Source organism: Lolium rigidum, chromosome 7 (genome assembly GCF_022539505.1).
Source record: "Lolium rigidum isolate FL_2022 chromosome 7, APGP_CSIRO_Lrig_0.1, whole genome shotgun sequence".
NCBI lineage: Eukaryota > Viridiplantae > Streptophyta > Magnoliopsida > Poales > Poaceae > Lolium > Lolium rigidum.
In genome coordinates this window covers 83,660,495-83,683,994 of record NC_061514.1, presented here as the reverse complement: position 1 = coordinate 83,683,994, position 23,500 = coordinate 83,660,495, and the positions used below count along the sequence as shown (strand labels likewise).

Below are 23,500 nucleotides of genomic sequence, written 5' to 3'. Positions count from 1 at the left end.
GCCGGCCGCCAGTGTTGGCTCCAGCAGTCCCCGGCTCTTCCCACCGGCCGCAGCGTTGCGCTTCAGGAGTCCAGCTCCAGCAGGTCGCCCATGCTCCCTGTACTCTGTTTATATTTCCATGTGTCGCTTATCCATGAAGTCAATTTAAGACTTGAAATTGCCCCTATTCAGACTGATGTTAAAATCAATAGTTTGACACTTTTAGCGGTGCATCCCGGTGTCGCAAGGCAACTCTTCTGTTTTTCTTTTCTCGCGTTCGGTAAGCATAGTACACTCGGTGTACACAAGAGAAATGGATGGTATTAGCAACGTTGCAACTTAGCCCTGGGTTTGCTCGTGTTGGCCAGATGACTGTTCGTGTCAACTTTATTTTCGTTTGAATATCTTGTTTCATTGCTGGAGTCGCGATTGACCTGGTTTACGGGAGGATGCTGTCGAAATTTCAAAAAGATAAACCTTGTAGATTTAGCCAAAATCTCCAAATTATGATTTTGGCCAAAAGTTCGAATTGCCTAGAAAAATCCCAAACAATCACATCAAAACAAGCATATGCTTGTTAGTTTACTGCTCAAGTTTCAGCTCATTCTAAGTTACGGTTCAGGTTAAAGTAACACCTGAAGTTTCTTTCCATTCGAAATCTCAAAATTTTCACCCGATGTATGAACTGCACAGAAAAATTATCTAAAAGTTACCTAAAATCAACCATATTCATGTGAGTGTACTATTCAAATTTCAGCCAATTTGGCTTAGCCGTGACGGAGGGCATGGGTTAAAACCGTAATTGCAGGTGCAAGATTAGAGCGAATACCTGCTTAACCCTAATTGGGGCATTTCATCAAATGGAAAATTGTTTTCAGTTGCTGCTCCTGCTCCCAGGTCTATAGCTATCTCCCTGAACCCTGCCTCTTCCTGATGCGGCTGATGTATTGATGCAATGCAACTTGGAACTTGCTAAGAACTGCAACTAGTCCACGACTCTTTGTTTCTAGAATCATGCGGGTGCTCATTTTATTCATCACCATCAATCAGGTTACATTTGCTTTGAATGCAATCTGTGATGACCACCGCTGATTTAAGCAGAGAGGACATACATATGTCAAATTGGAAGCGAAGTTCCATCTTCCAGATATCGGCGAAAAGAAGTTGGATACTATCTGGGAAAATCTCGGATAACCCTGAATCCACCAGTGCGATCCTACATCCGACAGTTACTATCTGACTCTAATTCAGGAGATTATCTGAGAAACCTGGTCTGAATCGGCGCCGAATCCCTTCGGCTGGCCGGATGGATACTATCTGTTCCGTTTTCACCCCTGAATGTGTGAATTACTTGGCTTGATTCTGGGTTCCCTAAAATTTATAATAGTCTGGAAATCATCTGATGAATGATTCCATTTCAAAATTCTAGTTCACCTTCATCAGTTGAAATATGATTATTGATGATTGAATGTCTAAACGGTGAATTTTATTTTGCTTGCCTAGTGTATACAGGCTAATAGGCTCAGGCGCTTAGTCTTATTAAAAGAAGACGAATAAGAAAAGGAAAAAGAAAAGGAAGGGGACCTAGAATTTGTTAGTAAAGTTAAATTGTATTTTTTGGGTAATTATAGGGAAATTATTCAACACATTGTCACTAAGATGATTTCCACTTTAGCATTTTCTGGTGTGAATCTTAACAACTCAAATTACTTGCCCACACTCAAAATTTCCGGTGCCACCACTTGTAGCTTCTCTGCTTCATTGAGTGCATTTGCTCTTTGCTACTGATTTTGATTTCTTCGGATGCTTTCCTCTCGTGTTGTCTCTTCGTTCTTTTTGTAGCTATAGAATCTAGCATATGTTCTTTTCCACTGTCCAAAAGAGTTGGGACTGGGTAGTACGTATATGTATTTTGTCGTCCTCTTGTGTTGTGTCTATAGTTTTAATTCGAATGATGTATTTTTTCTCCAAATAACTATACGCCTGCCGTATCCTTGATTAAAAAACTGCTTTGTCGTTTGTCTACTGTACTTCTGTACTGGATAACTTGGTCTATTATAGCCATTTAGCACAAGGGACTTAAATGACCTACTTTATAGCGAGGGAATGCTAAGTTGTGCGTGCGCTTACTGCAGAAGAATCCTGTTAGCTTTATCTTGTGCATTGATTTTCTACTGTTGAACTCTTCAGGTAGTCTGGTTGGTAATTTGTAAGATTTACGGCTTTATAAGAGCAAATTCTTATTGGGGATGGAAAATGTGCACGAGAAAGACAAGCAAATTGGTGAAGAGGAGGAGGAAGAAGAGTATGTCTTGTTAGAGTTGGATGATTGTCTTTATTCTGACATCCAACCAAATGACGCATATATACTCTCTGTAAGTTGGTTCTTCTCTGTGTCTGGACCTTACTGGTACAAATGTGCATTAGGTTCTCTTGTAAATTTAAAAGCAAGATGCAGTAGCTCTCATTTTCCTTAAGCACTTCTAGCTCTTTATCATTGAAATGGCTCACTTCCGATTTGACTATCCCAGAAATGTCAAATGGCCATTGAAGTCCCAGAGCATTTTTTTTCTTGTTTAACATGACGCTGATTGTCTAAGAGAATTTTCTTTCAACTAGTATGTGATACTGCCTACTGGTATATTACATGGAAGGAAAAGAAAATATGTACATTTCTGGTATTTTGACCAACTTTTCCTTCATATTTCTTTTTGGTTGTTATGGTCAATTGATACAAAATCCTGTTCAGTGTGTGTCTATGTTATGGTCGGTTTGACCTATACACGCAGGAAGCCCACTAGTGGCTAGTTGTGGGCTTAGCCCAAGTAAATTAGGGGCTTAGCCCAAGTAAATTAGGGTTTAGAGGAGGCCGTCCTCCTATATAAACACTTGTACCCCTTCGAGATTAATCGGACAATATTCGGTATCATTATCGTCTCGTCTCCCGAAGCGAGACGGGAGACCCTCGCGCCCGCCGCACTAACCCTAGCCACCGCCTCCTTCCTCCGCGACGGCCGCCCAGCCCGCCGGCGCCGAGCTCTCCCGGCCTCTCCGCCCTCACTTCCACCCTTACAACCTCCGCCCTAGACCCGGTAGAACCCTAGCCCCTACCACTTTGGTATCGGATTGCCTAGGTCTCATGGGCTCCAACAGCCCCCCGTCGACCCCATCGCCGCCGCGTCCGCCGCCGCCACCAACACCACCCCCGCCACCCCGCCGCCATGACGAGCGCCCACGCGCTGCGAGGAGCAGCTGCCGCCGCCAACGGAGACCGAGGCCGCCGCCGCCAACGGAGACCGGCCGCCGCCGCCCCACTGTGCCTCGACCTCCTCGCCCGCTACTTTGGCGGACCTCGCCGACGGTCTCCGCGCCATCCGTTTCGAACTCGCGGAGATCAAGGCCGGCCGACGACCCGCCGCCCCCACCGGCCGCCGTTCCGCCGCCGCCCCCACCGCCCGCCTCCGCCGCCGAGCAACGGCCGCCCGCGTGGTGGCCGCCATCGCCCTCGCCAATTCCCACATGGATCGACGCGTCGCCCGTCTACACTCAGACTGCGGCGCGGACGACGGTTCAGCAGCCCGCCCACCCCTTTGGCGGTCCTGGCGGGTTTGCGGCCCCCTTCGCCGCGCCAGGAGGGTGCCCCCGAGGTCCCGCCTCTGGCACAGCAGCCGCCCCGCTTCACCAAGCTGGAGTTCGCCACCTACGACGGCGCCACCGATCCCCTGAACTGGCTGAACCAGTGTGAGCAGTTTTTTTCGGGGGCAGCCGACGCTCAGCGTCGACCGCACGTGGATCGCCTCCTATCACCTACGGGGCGCCGCGCAGACTTGGTACTACGCCCTCGAGCAGGACGAGGGCGGGATGCCGCCCTAGGAGCGTTTTCGCGACCTGTGCCTCCAGCGGTTTGGGCCGACCCTCCGCGGCAGCCGCCTCGCCTTCACCACCATGGTCCAGGACTTCGCCGACCGCTTTCAGGCGTTCGCGTGCCATGCCCCGGGCGTCTCGGCGCGGCAGCGCGCCGATCTCTTCGTCGACGGCCTCCCCGACTACATCCGCGTCGACGTCGAGATGCGCGAGCCGGCGGACCTGCAGACGGCCATGTACTACGCACGAGCCTACGAACAGCGCGCCCTCGCCATGCAGCAGGTCTACGCGCAACGTGGCAGCGCTCATCCCGTGCCCCGACCCACCCCGACGCCCACCGCCTCGCCGCGCCCCGCGCCGGCCGCTGCGCCCGCGAGCCCTCTCGCGCCGACTCGCCCCTTCAGGCGGCCGACGGCCGCGGAGCAGCCTGAGCGGCGCCGCCGGGGCCGTGCTTCAACCGCGACGAGAGTACGCACCGGGCCACACGTGCGCCCGCCTCTTCTACTCGGAGACCGTCGACGACGCCGACGTTGAGGCCCTCACCGCCGAGCTCGCGGCCGCCACCGTCACTGAGGCCGGTGTCACGACCTACGCGCCGGTCGACGCGTCCGCCTTCGTCGTCTCTCTTCATGCTATGGCGGGCATCAAGACGGCAAAGACGATGCCTGCTCCCGGTGACTATCAATGGGGAGCATCTCACCTGCGCCGGTGGACACGGGCTCCACGCACAACTTCTCGTCCAACACCGCCATGCGCCGCCTCGCTCTCCGGCCCGGTGGGATCGGAGAAGTACGGCGTCACCGTCGCCAACGTGGATCGTCTTACGTGCCGTGGCGTGGCGCGACGAGTTCCCGTGCTCGTGGGCGACGAGCCGTTCTCCATCGACTGCGTCGGCATCGACTTGGGCTGCTACGACATCCTCGGCCTCGACTTCCTGAGCACCTTAGGCCCCATCCTGTGGGACCTCGACGTGTTGTCCCTCATCTTCTGGCGCGAGGGCGGCCGCCATGTTCACTGGACGGGGGCAGCACTGGCACATCCCCGCAGCTCCACCTGATGGCTGCCACGCTAGACGAGGCGCATCCGCTCCTGGCCGACTTACTGCAGCAGCACGGCGACCTCTTCGACGAGCCGCAGGGCCTCCCTCCCTCGCGACCCCGTGACCACCGCATCCACCCGCCGCCAAACACGGCACCCGTAGGCCGTGCGGCCGTACCGGTACCCCCGGCCGCGTAAGGACGAGCTCGAGCGCCAGGTGGCGGTCATGCTAGCATAGGGCATCATTCGGATCTCGACGTCACCGTTCTGCGCCCCCGTGCTCCTTGTGCGCAAGACCGACAGCACGTGGCGTTTCTGCATCGGCTTCCGCGCCCTCAACACCGTCACGTCCAAGGACAAGTTCCCCATTCCCGTTGTGGATGAGCTCCTGGACGAGCTGCATGGCGCGCGCTTCTTCACCAAGCTCGACTTGTGCTCGGGCTATCATCAGGTGCGCATGCACCGGACGACATCGCCAAGACGGCGTTCCGCACTCACCATGGCCACTACGAGTTTTTGGTGATGCCGTTCGGCCTCTCCAACGCACCGGCGACCTTCCAGGCCCTGATGAACGACGTGCTCAGCCCCTACTTACGCCGCTTTGTGCTTGTTTTCTTTGATGATATTTTGATCTACAGCGCATCCTGGGCGGAGCACTCGCAGACACGTGGCCATCATCTTCAACGAGCTTCGTGCGCATCGTCTTCATCTCAAGCGCTCGAAGTGCTCGTTTGGCACGACCTCCGTCGCGTACTTGGGCCACGTCATCTCCGCCGACGGTGTCGCGATGGACGCGGACAAGGTCGTCGCCGTCCGCCGCCCGGCCGACGCCCCGCCGCCGCGAGCTCTTCGCGGATTTTTGGGCCTCGCGAGGATACTACCGGCGATACATCCGAGACTTCGGCCTCATCGCCGCGCCCTCACGCGCCCGCTTCGCCGCGACGCCTTCTCCCGGGACGAGGAGGCGGCCACGGCCTTCGCCGCCCTGCAGCGGGCCCTCACGACGGGTCCCGTTCTTCAGATGCCGGACTTCGACGAGCCGTTCGTGGTGGACTGCGACGCCTCCGGCATTGGCTTCGGCGCCGTACTTCACCAGGGCGAGGGTCCATTCGCCTTCTTCAGTCGCCCCTTCGCCGTGCGCCACCACAAGCTCGCCGCATATGAGCGCGAGCTGATCGGGCTAGTCCAGGCGGTGCGCCACTGGCGGGCGTATCTTTGGGGCCGGACCTTCCGTGTGCGCACGGACCACTACAGCCTGAAGTTCTTGCTGGATTAGCGCCTCTCCACCGTCCCGCAACACCAGTGGATCAGCAAGCTCTTCGGCTTCGACTTCACCGTCGAGTACCGCCCGGCCGCCTCAACACGGCCGCCGACGCCCTGTCCCGCCGAGACGTTGACGACACCGCGGACGCGCCCACGGTCGGTGCAGCCCTCTCGCATCCACTCCGGGCCATCTTTCGCCTTCATCGACGAGGTTCGCCGCGCTATCGCCACGGCCGCGGATGCGCGGCCAGCCGCGCCGGCGCCCGGCCGACGGCGAGCTGGCCGCGCCATGGCGCTCGGACGAGGGACTACTCCTCCATGGACGCCGCATCTTCGTGCCGGATCATGGAGACCTGCGCCACCGGGCCTTGTCCTTGGCGCATTCCGCGAGTCACGAGGGCGTCCGTAAGACCCCCGCACCGTCTTCGCGCTGACTTTTACATTCCAGGGGATGGCACCCTGGTGCGAGACTGGGTGCGGGCGTGTGTCACATGCCAGCGGAACAAGACGGAGACGCTCCGTCCGGCGGGCTTGCTGCAGCCGCTGGATGTACCGTCCCAGGTGTGGGCGGACATCTCCATGGACTTCATCGAGGGGCTGCCGAAGGTTGGCGGCAAGTCCGTCATCCTCACGGTGGTTGACCGCTTCTCCAAGTACGCGCACTTCATCGCCCTCGGCCATCCCTATACGGCGGCATCCGTGGCACGCGCCTTCTTTGACGGCATCGTTCGCCTCCACGGGTTTCCGTCCTCCATCGTCGCGTGATCGTGATCCTGTGTTCACGGGTCACGTCTGGAGGGACCTCTTTGGGTTGGCGGGTGTGAAGCTCCGCATGAGCACGGCGTTTCATCCTCGGACGGACGGCCGATCCGAGGTCGTCAACAAGATCATCGCCATGTACCTGTGCCGCATCACCGGGGATCGTCCACAAGCTTGGGTGGACCGGCTGGCGTGGGCCGAGTATCGCTACAACACGTCCTACCACTCCGCGCGCACGCTACTCCCTTTGGGGTGGTCTACGGGAGGCCACCACCGGCGATGCTTCCTCATGCGTGCGGCACGGCCCGTACTAAGACGGCGGATGACTCGCTGCGTACCCGCGACGAGATATCGGGCCGAGGCGCGCCGCCCACTTCTTCGGGCTCGGCAGCTTGGCCAGGAGGTACTATGATGCACATCATCGCGAGGCGGAGTTTGCGGTGGGCGACTGGGTCTGGCTACGCCTTCTTCACCGGACGACCCAGTCCTTGGACCCGTGCTCCAGGCGCAAGTTGGGACCTCGTTACGCCGGTCCTTTCCGTGTGCTCGGAGCGCATCGGCAAGCTCGCCTACCGCCTTGAGTTGCTCGTGGGCTCGCGCCTCCACGACGTCTTCAACGTCGGCCTCCCGAAGGCCTATCGGGCGACCCTCCTTCCGCACCACCAGCTCTTCCACCTACTTCGGATGGGCGTCTCGAGCCTGCCCCGGCGAGTGTGGCTCGCGTGTTGAAGGCCCGGCAGCGCCGTGGTGTTTGGCACGTCTTGGTGCATTGGACAGGCCTGCCGGAGGACGAGGCGACTTGGGAGAAGCTTGAAGATCTCCGCCGGCAGCTTCCGAAGTTCAGCTCGAGGACGAGCTGTTTGAGAAGGCGGGGAGAGATGTTATGGTCGGTTTGACCTATACACGCAGGAAGCCCACTAGTGGCTAGTTGTGGGCTTAGCCCAAGTAAATTAGGGGCTTAGCCCAAGTAAATTAGGGTTTAGAGGAGGTCGTCCTCCTATATAAACACTTGTACCCCTTCGAGATTAATCAGACAATATTCAGTATCATTACTGTCTCGTCTCCCCTGAAGGGAGACGGGAGACCCTGCGCCCCGCCGCACCAACCCTAGCCACCGCCTCCTTCCTCCGCGGCGGCGCGCCGTCGGCGCCGAGCTCTCCAGCCTCTCCGCCCTCACTTCCACCCTTACAACCTCCGCCCTAGACCCGGTAGAACCCTAGCCCCTACCAGTCTAGGCCTCTATGGTAGATTCACGGAGAAAATCTGTCGTTTATCATGTTTGGACGTTTTAATTTTTTAGCACATCTCCTACTTATTAGCTGTTCGATGCCATGCTTTGTACTATCTCACTGTCTATGTATGAGAAGAAGTCAGTTTTACTTTTGTCAGATGTTTACTGATTGGTTATTCGCTCATATACTCTATCTCTCTGTATGTTTACTTCACTAAGTTCTTTGTAATCATGTATTTCAGGGTTTGGACACATTGACTCCTACCTTGATAGTAGGCGATGGCTTGAAAATGGTGAGTATTATTAATGTTATCTCTGCCTTTGAAGATGTTTACTTGCCAGCTTCAGGGGCACTGTTCTATGGTTATTTGAAGTTTATCTTATTAGACCTTTGCCAGTGACGTTATATATTGTTGCAATCTATTTTAATGTGGAGTGTCAGTTTATTGGTAGCGATGTAAATCCTTTCTAAGCGTAAAAGTACACAGCTAACTAATGTATGACCGTCGTGAGCAGGCTCTCTCTCTGGGTCACGCAACAGATCTGAAAATTCACCATGAAAAAGACTCTTTTTCTAAGTTATACCAGTAAATCGATATCTGGATACACCCTTTACAACAGTTTTCATTATAGGAGACTCTGGAGTATTTATCCAGCAATGTTTCTTAGCTGTACTTTGTGCCTGTTAAAGTTGTAGTGTACTACTCCCTCCGGTTCATATTAATTGACTCTAATATGGATGTATGTAGACATATTTTAGTTTTAGATACATCCATATTGAAGTCAATTAATATGAATCGGAGGGAGTAGATTGAACGAGGGTGCATTTGAATTCAAAAAATTATCTGCGACAGCTTTAGCACTAGCAACCACGGTGTTTGCTTATGTTACCTGTACCACTAAAGCTTCATTGATTTTCCTTCCCTTTCTGAACTCTGATAACTATCTGCTGCTTTAATATTGCAATATGTAACCGCATTTTTTTTTGTCGGATCCGACTTGTTCTAAACGCCTTTTTTCCTTATGCTTGCCCCTCCCGCTCTTCCAATTATAAAACTATTTACTGAATGGATTGTAGCTGATGCCTTTTTGTTGACAGGTTGGAGAATACGAAGAAACAGTTGGCACATGTTATTTATTTTCAGAAAGAGGTAATTTTCTGCATTAATAATATTGCTCTAATCCTTTTTCTTTGCAGCCAACGTTTTCCCTGTTAAATGCATTCCGTAGTGTAGTATTTTGATCGGATACCTTATGAATATGCTGATGATGTCTCCTGAAGATTTTCATGTTTGTTTTATACAAGATGGCCTTGTTTGCATGTAACTTCTCATGCTCTGAATCCCTTTATTGAGGATATGTTTGAACTAGAAATATGTATTTATCAAACTTGTCAGAAAGGCAGGGCCATTAATTTTCAACCTTGTTACTGCTTGCAAACCTAACCTAATGTGCTTTTTGCAGGGCACTCATATGCTTTTTAATGTCTTGCTTTCCTTGTCAGATGCTCCACCAAAACCCGTTCGTGACGGGATGGCTCCTCTCAAAGAAAAGAAGGGCAAGCAAGCCAGCAATAGCCAGGAAGCACCAGCACCATCCAAGGAGGTGAAACAACTCGCAAGCGTTCAAAAGATCCTCAGATTCCGGTCAATCGGCGAGGATCATCAGGAGCACAGAACATCAGCATGAGGGCAAGGAGTTCTGAAACAAATATATCTAGTTGTTATCCTTTCTTTGCTGCCAGCAGTGTACATCAAGTAATCTTAATCACCCTTAATACGCAATGTAAGGATGGTACTCCATAATCTTAATTATCCACAAACATTCTCTAGTCACAATTAACTTTCAGTATGTGATTCTGGTGATTTTATTCTCTTTTTTTTTTTGAATTTTCAATCGTCTTAAAATCTGGATAACGGAATTCTTGGCTGTCTGTAAACTCATGCAACGCTGTCAAATATTTCTGAAGCTGTTGCGTGCTTCTATTTGTACCCGAGGAGCCATCTAGATCTAGTAGGTTACTGAGAAATGGTCGTTGCCATCAGTATCTTTGCACCACTTGACCTTGACCATCCTCACGCGCAACCGAAACAGATCTGAGCGACTGAGCTTCTTAAACCATTTTAAACACGAGACTGGAATCTTGATAGTGATTCCCAAGTAGGAGCGGCACCACCACCCTTTTGCCACTTGCAACATATAAAACACCAAACCCTGCCGTGAAAGTGGAGGAGACTAAAAACTAATCGCGAAGGTCGTTTATAACAAGAACGTACACCCAAGCCAACCCAAAAGCAGCCAGGAGCTTATTCGTTTGAGCTCCTGCGCTGGATCTGAAGAGAAGGAGACACACAGTTCCCCATTTTCATTTCTTCCTTAACCCAGTAGTCAGTAGTTAGGGAAGACTAGCAGTAGCATTAGTCCTTAGCCGTAGCACCGGAGACCATAAGGATGACGGAGTCGGTGAAGACGAGGCCAGCGACGGTGGCGGCGCAGAGCATCGGCGAGTACCGGCGGGTGGAGCCGGAGCTGGAGGAGGAGCTGGACGAGGAAGAGTGGGGCCGCCGGACCGAGGCGCGCAGCCGCGGGCGCAGGAGGGCGGAGAGATACGTCTTCACCTGCGCGCTCTTCGCCTCGCTCAACGCCATTCTCCTCGGCTACGGTCAGTTCCTTCTTCTTCTTCCAAGCTTCGTTTCTGCTCGATCGGGGATCATCTTCTCCATGGAATGATCGTTGAAACATTGTTGAACCCGACGGAAACCGGCCGGCGATCGCGCGATATTAATTTGGCGGTGGCTGAGCTCACGCCAAGCTTGTGCGGGCCCACTCTCTGACATGACGGTTGTTGAGTCGCTGCCGTGTGTGCATTGCTGTAGCTAGCAAGAACTGGTCATGATCGATCGAAGAAGCGTCCAATAGTCAAGTGCGGAACGCCGTGTTTGGCAGATTCAGGTTGGTGGAAGACTCTGACGACGGGAGCGAGGGGGACAGCTACTGTTTCACGTAGGAACGGGGAACTTTCCGGGGTCGATTGTCGGTTCATATAGTACTTCTTTTTCTCGACGATTAGTACTCGATGATTGAATGATTGATTTGTCCAAACCACCTTGCCTTTGCTTAAACTTGTAGAAAAGGGACATCTGCATTGTATTAGTAGTTTAGGAGTAACTTCATTAGAGCTCTGTCTGACTCTGACCTTGCAACCCGGCAAATTCAGGCCGTTGTCTGGCCAATTTTTATGAGAAAACGCAAAAGCTTGCGTTTCGGTTGATAGAGAGAATTTGATACAAGCCTAGAAAAACCACATCCTACTACAACTTGACACACTACACATTAAGCCGTGGGGAGCAGCGCTGCTGGCCCCGAAGCCCCCCCGGCTCTCACCCACGATTTGGTCTCCGCCTTAATCGTGTCTTTGGGGAAGCTCCCACCAATCAACGAAAAAGATCCCGTCAGCAGGAATGGTTGCCGGTGAATGAACAAGGCCTTCGCTGTCTGGCCAAATTGCAACCATTTGTTCAAATGTTTGGTCGACGGAAGCATATAGTAGTTTTTTTGACGATCAAGCAATCGAAAACACACAAGTAAGCAGTTTTACTCCGTGTAAATTACTCCGCAATCAAAGAACACGACAACAACACTCTCATGCAATGGTCATAGTCTTTGCCGGTGAGGACGAGTCAGGCCACCTCCTATAATTTTCCATGAGAAAACCGAGTACATGACAAGAGTGGGTAATGTAGCCATTTATTTTAAAAAATTAGGAAATCATAGTTTTAAGTTTAAAAAAAATCTGAAAAAAATCTTAGCCAATGACTTGTAAATTTTAAATTAGAAATTCTTAGTAGTTTATGCTACACAAAAATGATAAATATGTGGATATGAGAATAGTGAATAGTGCACATTTCAAAACTATAAAACCTGTCAGATTTTATTTTTTTATTTTTATGTAGTCTACGATACAGAGAATTTTACATTGAGATTTTGCACGTTTGTAGATTTCATCATTATCTACATCCAAAATATTTTTTCAGATTTTTTTAAAACTTAAGCCTATGATTTCAGATTTTTTTTAAAAAATAAAGGAATACATTTAGCTCGCCCTCCATTTGCAGTTTTCGGTACATGACCTCAAACAAAATAGACAAAAGAATGTGCAATTGAATCGAAACATTTCTCCAAATGTACTTCTGGTCCTAGAGCAACTCACACGGATTCACGGAAGGATCGTTTTGAAATATTTTTGGGCATTCTCCGGACCAGTATAGGAAACACGTCGACATCCCTCACCTTCCTCGCGCCCTTCGTTCGCCGTTCATGACCTCCAAATCCGGCGCCATTCCGCGGCGAGACCAGCGTCGTCACCGCGTCTCCGGCAGCGCGGAGCGAGGCGATGACGGCCGCCAATGGCACGGGGAACAAGTACGCGGTCCTCGATCCGACCGACGGGTCGGAGGTGGACGCGGCGGGGCCGGGGGCGCACCGGCAGAGGAGGCCCTCGGCGTCCGACAGGAGGATCAAGGAGCGGTCGCGGTTCGTCTACGCCTGCGCCATCTTCGCTTCGCTTAACGCTGTCCTCCTCGGCTACGGTGAGTTCTCACAGTGCCGCGGCGCGCGACCCAGCGGGATCTGTGCCTATGGGTGGGAATTGGAATCGTGATATCCTTTTGATAGCGATAGAAATTGCAACTGCTAGTGGCGATGGTACGATTTTCATGCTAAACGAGGCGATCCCGATTTTATTCTCAACGCTAAACAACACACGGAAGTGAGAATTTCGCTGATAACTGCCACCTGAAGTTCATATTGTAACCTGCAGTTGCATATATGGTTTACAAGTGGGGACTTTGATCCCTGCTTGCCCCGAACGTGGAAATCAGCATACGAACACTTGCATAGATGGTTTCTATGGTTGCCGTTCTTAGAGATTAAGCTTCAATTGCTGTCCTAACACTTTTTATAACATGAGACTCATTCTGCTATCTTCAGATGTTGGTGTCATGAGTGGCGCAATCATCTACATCCAGAAAGATCTCCACATTACCGAGTTTCAGGAAGAAATCCTAGTGGGCTGCCTAAGTGTGATCTCACTCTTGGGAAGTCTGTCAGGAGGAAGAACGTCTGATGCGATCGGCAGAAAATGGACAATGGGCCTTGGTGCAGTTATCTTTCAGACCGGTGCGGTCATCATGACATTTGCTCCTTCATTCACTGTGCTCATGGTAGGGAGGCTTCTCGCCGGGGTGGGTATCGGCTTTGGCGCCATGATATCTGCTGTCTACATTGCTGAGATCTCCCCCGCGTCTGCCCGTGGGACTCTCACATCCCTCCCCGAGATCTGCATAAACTTAGGGATCCTCCTGGGCTACGTTTCCAACTATGCATTTTCAGGCCTCTCCGAGCACATTAGTTGGAGGGTCATGCTTGGTGTCGGTATCCTTCCGTCTGTCTTCATCGGTGTCGCGCTTTTTGTGATCCCGGAGTCCCCTAGGTGGCTGATGATGGAGAAAAGAGTTCCAGAAGCGAGGGCAGTGTTGTTGCAGATTAGTGAGTCAGAAGCTGAGGTTGATGAAAGGCTGGCTGAGATTGAGGAAGCTGCAAATATTATGAAGTCTGTAAAGTCTGAGGACAAAGCGGTGTGGAGGGAACTACTGAGCCCTTCCCCTGCTGTTCGTAGGATGCTATATGCTGGATGTGGTATTCAGTTGTTCCAGCAGATCACTGGAATCGATGCTACCGTCTATTACAGCCCAACAATTTTCAGGGATGCTGGAATCAAGTCTGACCAGGAGCTTCTTGCAGCGACAGTTGCTGTTGGGTTTACTAAGACGATTTTCATATTGGTTGCAATTTTCCTCATTGATAAAGTTGGGCGCAAGCCGCTTCTTTATGTCAGCACCATTGGCATGACGGTCTGCTTATTTGTCTTGGGGATTGCACTTACATTGCAGAAGCATGCCATGGGGCTTATTTCTCCGAGTATTGGGATTGATCTGGCAATCTTTGCAGTTTGTGGGAATGTGGCATTCTTTTCAATTGGGATGGGACCGATTTGTTGGGTCTTGTCGTCAGAGATATTTCCTGTAAGATTACGAGCTCAGGCATCAGCACTTGGTCAAGTAGGTGGTAGAGTGGGCAGTGGTCTGGTTTCCATGTCATTCCTCTCCATGGCCCGTGCTATATCCGTGGGGGGAATGTTCTTTGTCTTTGGAGCAATCTCGACTGTCTCGGTTGCTTTTGTGTACTTCTGTGTGCCAGAAACTAAAGGGAAAACTCTGGAGCAGATTGAAATAATGTTTGAAGGTGGGAAAGGATGGAAAGGAGGAGAGGTCGAGCTTGAAGATACACAACACTTAATACAGGACGACAAGAAGTCTGCCTCTCTAGGTTGATATAATCAGTAACAGGAAACTTCATGACATTCCATGTTTCAAATGCTGAAACAGCCACATCCTGCTTCAGAAATCAGATTAAGAAACGATCAAGCTGCCATTTTAACTACTGCTAATTTTGAGAGCTCAACAGGACATAGGTTGTAACATAGATGGTTTTTTTGTAGTGTAAAGTTGTTCATATACAATATCCCAAATATTACCTGGGAGAAGGATACAAGTGATGTTGTATATGGGTTGGTATCTTCCACCTACAATATAATCGAAAAATTCAACTTCTACAATTTTATTTTCACTTAAGAAACAAGTGTTCATCTTTGCATTAAAAATTCTCAATCATCAAGTATAGATACTCTGCATGTCTGCAGTTTCAGTATAGTTCAGTTAGAAAAGTATTTTTATAAAACTTTTTTTTGGTGAGATGTCTAGGTACTAAGCAACGATAATTGAGAGAACATGTTATGGTGTTACTATTATGACCAAAGTCCACATTACACCACCTTTGTTAGCATAGATGCAAAATACCAAGTCAGAAACAATCTTTTTCAAATAACACCATCAATGTCGGAAATTCAGAATGTAGCTCCACTTTGCACCAGCCTAAGAGCATCTCCACCAGCACGCCCCATAGCGACCTCGATTGTGTTTTGGGGGCCGGCAACGAAAATGGGCTCACACTAGCGCGCCCCAAAAAGTGCCAACGCTTTTTGGAGCCCAGAAGCGCCAGCAACTCCGTGCCGGCCCCTTCGTGAAGGGCGCGAATCGGGCGCGCCGGCGCCTCGCGAGACGAAATTTTTTGGGCGTGGGAGCCGCCTATCAGCCACACATCTTAAAAGTATACATCTTTTCCACCAAAACCCGTCCCCTCCGCCGCTCATATCTCCCGCCCGCCGCTCCATCTCCCATCCAGGCTCCAACCCAAAAAACCCTCGCCGCCGCCCTGCCACCGAAGAAAAAGGCTCCGGGGAAGGCAGCGAAGGCGCCGCCGAAGCCGTGAACCGTCGCGCGGAAGGAGAAGCCGACGAACATGTCGCAGGAGGCGTGGGAGGACGAGAAACGCCGCTGATACTTTGAGACGACCGACCGCAGGAGGCGCAACCTCGCCGCTCTTGAAGCCACGAGAGCGGCGTCTGCTGCGGAAGTGTGCCTCAACTTGTGCGGCAGCCAGCCCGAAGGGAGCCAGCAGCCCGCCGGCCGCAACTTCTCGAGCTCACCCTCATCGCCGGGGTACTACGTGGGGTACTACGTGGAGGAGCCATCGCTCTCGCAGATGCGGCTGTCGCAGATGGACGGCCGCGCCCGCTACTCCCCCAAGTGCGCCGACAGCCGACATGACCTTCGACCCCAACGCGCCGTTCTCACCGGATTCAGCGCTGAGGGGCAGCAACGACTTTCGCTTGGGCGTGAACCTGAACTCGTCGCCTGACCTGCGCTGCCCGGGAAGCACCGACGACCACGTGACAGACGGCACCGGCCTTCCCCGCCACCTCTTCGCCGACGAGAGCTTCCACCAGGTGTTCGACAACATGTTCGACGTGTCCATGGGCGACGACGAGGTGAGTTTCCTTTCTTTTTATGTGTTATGTGCATCGTAGACACCGCCGACGACTCAAAGTAGGTAACTTGTTGCGTAGATTGCCGCCGGGGACGAGATCCTCACCGGCTTCATACGCGATGGCCACGCCTACGAACCCCCCGTCGACGAGTATGAAGAAGAGGCCGGCGAGGCCGAAGGTGAGGAGGAGGAGGTCCAGGAGGAGCTGATCGACACTGATACCGACGTGACCACGGCGACGAAGACGACAAACAGGCAGACCGACGACACTGGTGGTCCTAGGTGGAGGTCTTTGGAGGATGAATGTCTCATCGACGTGTGGAAGCAAGTGAGCTTTTGCCCCATCACCAGCGCCAACCAATCCTCCAGCAAATACTACAAGCGCATCCTTGATTCATTCAACGAGAAGAAGACCTATGGTGAGTACGCCACCATCAACATGATCCAGAACGAGGGCGCCCTCTCCCACCGTTGGAACATCATCAAGGCAGCGTGTAGCAAGTTCCATGGCTACTCTGAGAAGAATAAGGGCTGGAAGGAGAGCGGCAAGACGATGGTGGATTGGGTATGATCTATGTCCATTTGGTGATGTCTATTTCATAATGCATCATAATGTATCTATTTAATGATCCATCTTGTTCTATATCTTGTTATTGCATTATGTACTGTTAGATGCTTGACGCCCTCAAGATGTACAAGCAACAATACGAGGACAAAGATTTCCCTTCATGCGTTGCTTCAACAAGCTACAAGGTTGCAAGAAATGGGCCGACATCCGCCACACTCTCAACAAGGACGGGGAAGATGGGTCGATTGATCCAGCCGGCGCCTCCACCGGGAGCCCCATTGGCAACTAGAAGGCCAAGGCCGAGAGGAATGCGGCGTCAACATTGGCCGCCATGGACGCCCCCCTCGAGAAGATGATATCCTCCTTCTCATTGGAGAACAAGGAAGTGGCGGATAGGGCCGCCGTCGTGTGGAAGGCAATACTAGAGAAGCAAGACATGAAGATCGAGTTGGAGAGGGAGAAGGTGGATGCGGCGAAGATGGAAGCTCACGCCGTTCCAATGAAGGCCACCAACGAAGCGACGCGGCTTTATTTGGCCAAGATGTCTCAAGAATCCAAGATCTTGATGGCCGACATGGAGAAGATGGACCCGTTGGCGAGGGCGTGGCACGAGATGTACCGCGAGCGCATCGGCCAAGAGGTGCTGGCGGCGCGAGCTGCGTCGGCGTCTCCCTCGGCATCGTCGACGTTCATGTCTCCGCTGGCACTGTCGATGTTCATGCCTCTCCCGGTGACCATGGATCCTATTGCAGTGATGGAGCTGCCGCCCGGGCTCGCCGAAGATGAGGACGTCGTCGATGTTGAGCCGCCCATGACCCCATTCATCTGATCATTTGGCCTGGAAGCCGAAGTTGTTTTTTTTGCAGCCGGACTAGACGATGATTCGGTGGCCGTATGTTTGCCCAAACTTCATATTCGAAAACCTATTCGAATTTGGTGGCCGTGTGTTGTCCCAAACTTTAAATTCGAAAACTTATTCAAATTTCGATGCTTTTCTTTGAGTTTTTAATTCAAATCATCTATCGGGGCTGTCGTATGGGGAACGCCGGTGTGGGAGCAGCTCCCCCAAATGGAGGATGTTGTGCCAGTGCCCCCCATACGACAGTGTCGGCGCCCCTGCCGGCGACTATTTAGGGCGCGCCGGTGGAGATGCTCTAACCCCCTTATCTAGTCAGACTACTCATAGTGGGAGTAACTTAGGTAGTAACATGCACCCACATGCAATGCCAACTATGCATTTTGATGACATGGCATGCTATTAAATGAGGAGAGAGATGCTTGTGGTAACTAGCTATGTTACTACCATAACATCACACTTCTCAAGAATGAGTGAGTATACAAATGAATTAATGATGCATTCTAAGTTACTACCACCAAGATACTATGCACTATGGAGGTAGTAACATAGAGTAGTATCATATGCATGACACTACCTTATGTTACTCTCTACTATGAGTAGTCTCAAACCCGCTTGGAAAAAATCCGCCATCTAGCCCACTTTGGTTCCACAACTTTACTTGATTTGATGGACCAAATAAACCCTCATAAATCCGCTTCATGTCTCCACTAAACTTTTAATTCATCGAGACAATGGAAGTATTTCTTAGGCTAGTCATAGTGCTAGTCATAGTGCTAGTATCATAGCAAGTATCATGCACATTGGTCCCACAAAAAAGCTGATGTGGCAGCTAATTAAGGAGGAGAGAGAAGATTAGAGTAACATAGGTGGATACTATATCATAGCGCACGCCACGAGAAATAATGCCAAACAAATCTTGTGCATAAATTTGCATTGAGATTCTAAAAAGCAATAAATATAGTATGACTATAATACTAATTCATGATACTAACCACTATAGAGATAATACCATACAAAAGTATCATACGCATGATACTACTACATAATACTTACCACTATAGCCAGCCCTAACATCGTTTTGCACTATGAGTATTTTTTTTATTAATTCTGATCATTATAGGAATATTTAAATCTTGACCTCTCACTAATGCATGGATATTTTCCATGAATACATTGGAGAAATCAACCTCATGAGAAATCAAGAAGCGTCTAGAATTATCTGGAAACTTGCAGCAAGAGAATAGATTGTTCGCCATGAAGGCTCAAGAACAAATAGTTACCGTAGCTGATACTAGATACAATTTTCCATGAGTGAGTAGGAATTACCTACACTTTCTTTATCTTGCAATCTATGGCTTGAGCCTGTCAAGCTTGTTGTATTATTTTGAACTAAAATACAGGTGCTCTGCTTTTGCATCGAGATACAGAACAAGTGAGGGCTACAACTCTTTTTTGGAAAGAAAAAAGCTTCAGTGACCCCCCACAACATGACTGGTTTGCTATGTGTCAAGAAAGATTCACGGTAACTATAACAGTTTGCTGGAAGAACTTCTGGATCTATGCCATTTGGCATTTGTTGCAGCTGGATATTTTCTTTTGTCTGAAAAGTCATATCCATTGAAAACAATGCATCCATGTGAGATGATGGATCAGTTTGAGTCGTCGTGGGTGGGCATCCAGAATCTGTTGGTGAGCCACAAGGAGTCGGCCACGGCCTTGGCGCCATCATGGTTACGGTGCCACTCGTAGTAGGCGTGCGTCCGGTTCTTGATCTCCAGCGTCCCGTGCCCAAAGCTCGCCTCTCTGAACGCCGAGTACCCCGGCTGAGGCTTCGTGAAGCTACATTCATTCATTTATCTTTGTCAGTAAATTGGAAACAGATTTCAACTGCATTTTGTCAGCTACAACTTACTTGTCAGCGATGCCTTCGATATTGCCTCCGTCGCCGATGTTCACGTAAACCGGCGCGTCCAGGTTGTGCACCGGCGTAGCCTTGTTATTGATGATGTCATACTGGATGTTCGAGAACCGCCGGCTGCGTTCGTAGGAGTGGACATGTCCGGCGAGCACGAGGTCGACCTTGGCGTCGACGAGCCATTGCTCGAACTGCACCCGCATCGTCTCCCCCTCCATGTAGTGGTAGTTGTTGCTGTTGTACCATGGCGAGTGCATGAGCACGATGAGCCACGGGGTCGTCTTCCTGTCGACGCGACCCAGTTCGTCTTCGAGCCATTTCCATTGCGGCGTGTACTTGCCGTAGGCGGAGTAGGAGGAGAGCACGATGACATGCGCCGAGGCGATCTTGACGGAGTACCAGAAGGGCTCCGTGCTGCCGGCGGCCAGGAATGGCGTCGGGTAGCGGTGGGTGAAGGGCTTGAAGGGGGTCGTCTCGCCGATCTCCGGCGCGTAGTCCAGCTCATGGTTGCCGGTAGTCCAGAGCCATGGCTGGTAGGCGACGCTGCGCTCAACGAAGCGGGCCCAGGTGTCCCATCGATTGTTGTCGTGGAGCGGGTATGTGTCGGCGTAGGAGAGGTCGCCGACGAAGAGCACAGCGTCGCCACCGTTGGCCTCGTAGTGCGACAGCGTGCTATTTGAGTCGAACGTTTGACCCAAGTCACCTGTTGATTTTCACATACAACACAACAAAAATCAGAGCTTGATTAATTTTCAAAATGAGAACTTTGTAATGACCTAGCAGAAGGGTTACAGTGGGCATCCTTGCTGATCACCGACCAGGGTTCAGGCTCATCTGAGAAGCGATTTTTGGTACATGTCAAATGGGGGTGTTCAACCTTACCCGTCGGAAATCAGTAATTTCAGCAGGCATACATTTTAGTGTTTATTATTTTCAGCATGAGCTCTCAAATTGTTCTTCCAAGTTCCAACTTCCCCTTTTTATTCCAGACATCGTCAACGCTGGTTGATCACTTGAGTGGCAGTGCTGGGTGTGCACATTGCTTCCTACTCCGGTAGTGTTCTCTATTCAAACAAGGCAATCTTGTCTTGACACAGGTGCTCGCCAAGAAATTCAAACCCCAACGAAGTTGATGTGTGAGCAACTCGTGGGAGGCCGGCCGAACTCTGCAGCTACAATTGTCACGGCACATGGCTTTGGATGCTACGACACACAATTGACAGAAATGCTGGCCTTCTCATCTTGTCCTAGATCCTACCGAGCCGTTTGTCTCTAGCTAGTGCTGACTTGTCTTGTTTATCAGTCTGACAAGAAAAAGATAACTAATCTACTTGCTGATAACAACGATGGGGCTGGAAAATTGCAAACGTACCGATGAGTCCAAACTTGAAGGGCGCATCAGGGCCTGGCTTGGGAGGGGTGGTGAACCAGAAGGTCCTCACCGTGTGCCCGAACCCCATCGCGTAGTAGTACTTGACACCATGCTGCAAATTCAGAGATGATCAATGGCGGCGGTGCTAGCTCTCGCTCTCAGATTGGCCTGGATACTGCTGTTCGTTAAGTACCTTGAGGTTCTTGAGGGTGCAGTGGTGGATGAACCCGGAGGTGTAGTTGAAGTAGTCGTAGCGCGTGTGCGTGCCCTCCGCCGACATCTTCATCTTCTCCGGCGAGCGGCCGTACTTCACGGTGCCGTTGCCCAGCTCGTTGGCCGTCACCCACGACACCGTCATGGCGGTGCCCGTCTGGTCGCCCAGCGTGATGTGCACCTGGTTGGTTTCATCAGAGAAGAAGAAGAGATGAGGGATCCAACAACTACCGAAGATGGTATAGCTGAGGTCGGTGACCCACGCACCTGTTGTGGAGCATTGTATCCGGGCGGTACGCGGAAGACGTCGGCGTCAAGCGGCATGTCGGCGGTGGCCTCCAGCTTCCGCCGGTACCAGCTCGTTACTCCGGCTTCGACTCCCGCCGCCGTCGCGAGCAGCACCGCGAGCGCGAGCAGGCTCAGGGCACCCATGCTGCTGCACTGACAGCACTGTCACCCTCCCTCCCCAGCACAGGTCGAGAAGCAGAGAGGACGAAGTAACAGAGTGTGGAATGGAAGCGCCTCCTTCAGTGTGAGGAGGAAACAAACAATCAGTGATTGGTTATATAAGGACAGCAGGAATCTTTTCCCCCGTCAGACTCCTATCTACTCCTAAAATTTACAGATTTTTAAGCCTAGCGTTGCATGATCTGTGGCGAATATCCACGGATTGTGCTTGTTTTGACTGAGATCCCGCGAACTAAACTAATTTAGAGCATCTCCAGTCGCGTCCCCCAAACCGTCCCCCAAACCGCGCCGGATTGAGCGTTTGGGGGACGTGTTTCGTTCGTGCCGCGTTTGGGGGACGTCGCTCCCCATCGCGTCCCCCAAACAAAATTTCGTAAATTTTAAACTTGACTAGATTCGATTAGATTCGTCCAAACTTACATAGATTCGAACGAAATTTGACTAACTTTAAAACTAAACCTAATCTAGAACCACTTGCGGCGGCCGGAGGCGTCGTAGTACTCGCCGGAAGTTGTACATCTCGTCGGTGACGACCTCCTGCTTGACGCGCTCGTCGACGGGCTCGTCCACGGGCTCGTCCTTCACCAAGCCGCTTGGTCCCGCCTCGCCGTCGTCGGTGAGGTCCACCAGCGGCTTGCCGGAGTCGCGGATGGACATGGCGATCGCCGCGTCCAGGTCGCCCCTCCAGGCGTCCTTGTCGTCCATGGACGCCAAGAACGCCGCCCGCAGCCCGCAGCCCTGGGCAGTCCTCGGGGTCGTCGCTGCTGGCGATGAGCCGCTGCTGCCGCTCGTACTCCGCCAGCAGCGCCGCCTGCGACGCTTCCTCCGGCTCCTCCTTCGCCTCCGGCTTCGGGATGAGGAGGGCGCCGCCGCGCCTCCCTTGCTGCCGCCCGCTGCCGCTACCGCCACGCCTCGTGTTGACGGGCGTCGCCGGCTCCTCCTTGACCTCCCGTTTGGGAACGGTATACGGCGCCGACCGGTACGACGACGACGGCGTCGATCGCGCCGGCCCCGAGGAAGAAGAGTGCGAGGAGGACGAGTACGTCGTCCTCCTCGGCTGCCATTGAGGAGAAGGCGGCGGCGACGACGGCATCTCCAGCCCGCGGAGCGCCGTTGCGGAGGCCGCGGATGACGTTCTCGAGGGTGCGCCCCGAACGCCCCGGCACGGGCGCGGCCTTCCTCGTTCCAGCTGTTGGGCCCGCCGATGAGCCCGTCGGTGCTTTGTGCAGCTCGACGTCGTACTTGGCCTTGAAGTACGTCGTCCACCAGTCGTCGTTGTCCTTGGCCGCCCATGTCGGATCCGCCCGCTCCTCGGCGGTGAGTTGAGCCCGACGGGCCTTGATGGCGTCCCGCCATTGCTGCGTGTCTGGCTTCGGCGGCGGCGGGATGCCAATGCCGTTCACGGCCATCTTCCGGCCGCCGCGCCGCTGGCAGCCGCACGTCCGGCGGGACCGGATACCGGCGTGGTACGGCGCCCACGCCTCCGCCACGGTGAGGCTGCCGCGGCCGAGCCGTTCGCCGCGACGATCTTGCGGGAGGACGACATTTTTTGAGCGGCGAGGAGAGGATCCGGGAAGGGGAGGCGGCGGCGACGAGAAGGATTATGATGAGCGGCGATAAGCGGAGGGCGTCTTAAAACAGCGGCGGCAGCGGGTGGTTGCACGCAATAACTCCGGCGCGGACGGCCACGCGGCCATGCACGACGAGACGCGTCCCTGCATCGCCTGGGAAAACAGGGACGCCATTAACGTCGCTTGACCAAAGGTATGCGACGGGGTTTTAGCCTTCCGTGCCGGCCGACGCGTCGGCCCCGCCACTCCCCGCCTCGCTTCGTTGTGTCCGGTGTCCCCGGAGCGTCCCACGTGGGACGGGGACGGGCTCGGGGCGCCGGACACCGTATCGGGCCGCGCCGGACAAAAAAGGGCTTTGGGGGACGCGGCTGGAACGCTTTTTTTGTCCGGCGCGCCCCAAATCGCTTTGGGGGACGGTTTGGGGGACGCGACTGGAGATGCTCTTACATTTTG

The 23,500-nt window shown here is 52.4% G+C and overlaps 2 protein-coding genes and 1 pseudogene across 2 annotated transcripts; 2 read left to right on the top strand and 1 right to left on the bottom strand.

The window, feature by feature from the left end:
* The first annotated feature begins 306 nt into the window (after positions 1-306).
* LOC124676399 lies at positions 307-10,060 on the top strand (annotated as a pseudogene).
* Positions 10,061-10,417: 357 nt separating this feature from the next.
* Positions 10,418-14,821, top strand: LOC124674135 (probable polyol transporter 4). Its single transcript, XM_047210173.1, has 2 exons — positions 10,418-10,796; positions 13,124-14,821. Exons 1-2 carry the CDS (start codon positions 10,586-10,588, stop codon positions 14,524-14,526), a joined length of 1,614 nt encoding a protein of 537 aa, XP_047066129.1. The 5' UTR covers positions 10,418-10,585; the 3' UTR covers positions 14,527-14,821.
* Positions 14,822-18,864: 4,043 nt separating this feature from the next.
* Positions 18,865-21,440, bottom strand: LOC124671605 (purple acid phosphatase 2-like). The gene is made up of 5 exons (XM_047207962.1): positions 21,276-21,440; positions 20,989-21,189; positions 20,796-20,907; positions 19,421-20,126; positions 18,865-19,347 (listed from the first exon to the last, which is right to left on the bottom strand). The coding sequence occupies exons 1-5, from the start codon at positions 21,438-21,440 to the stop codon at positions 19,158-19,160; spliced, it is 1,374 nt and encodes a 457-aa protein (XP_047063918.1). The 3' UTR covers positions 18,865-19,157.
* Between the last annotated feature and the right edge of the window lie 2,060 nt (positions 21,441-23,500).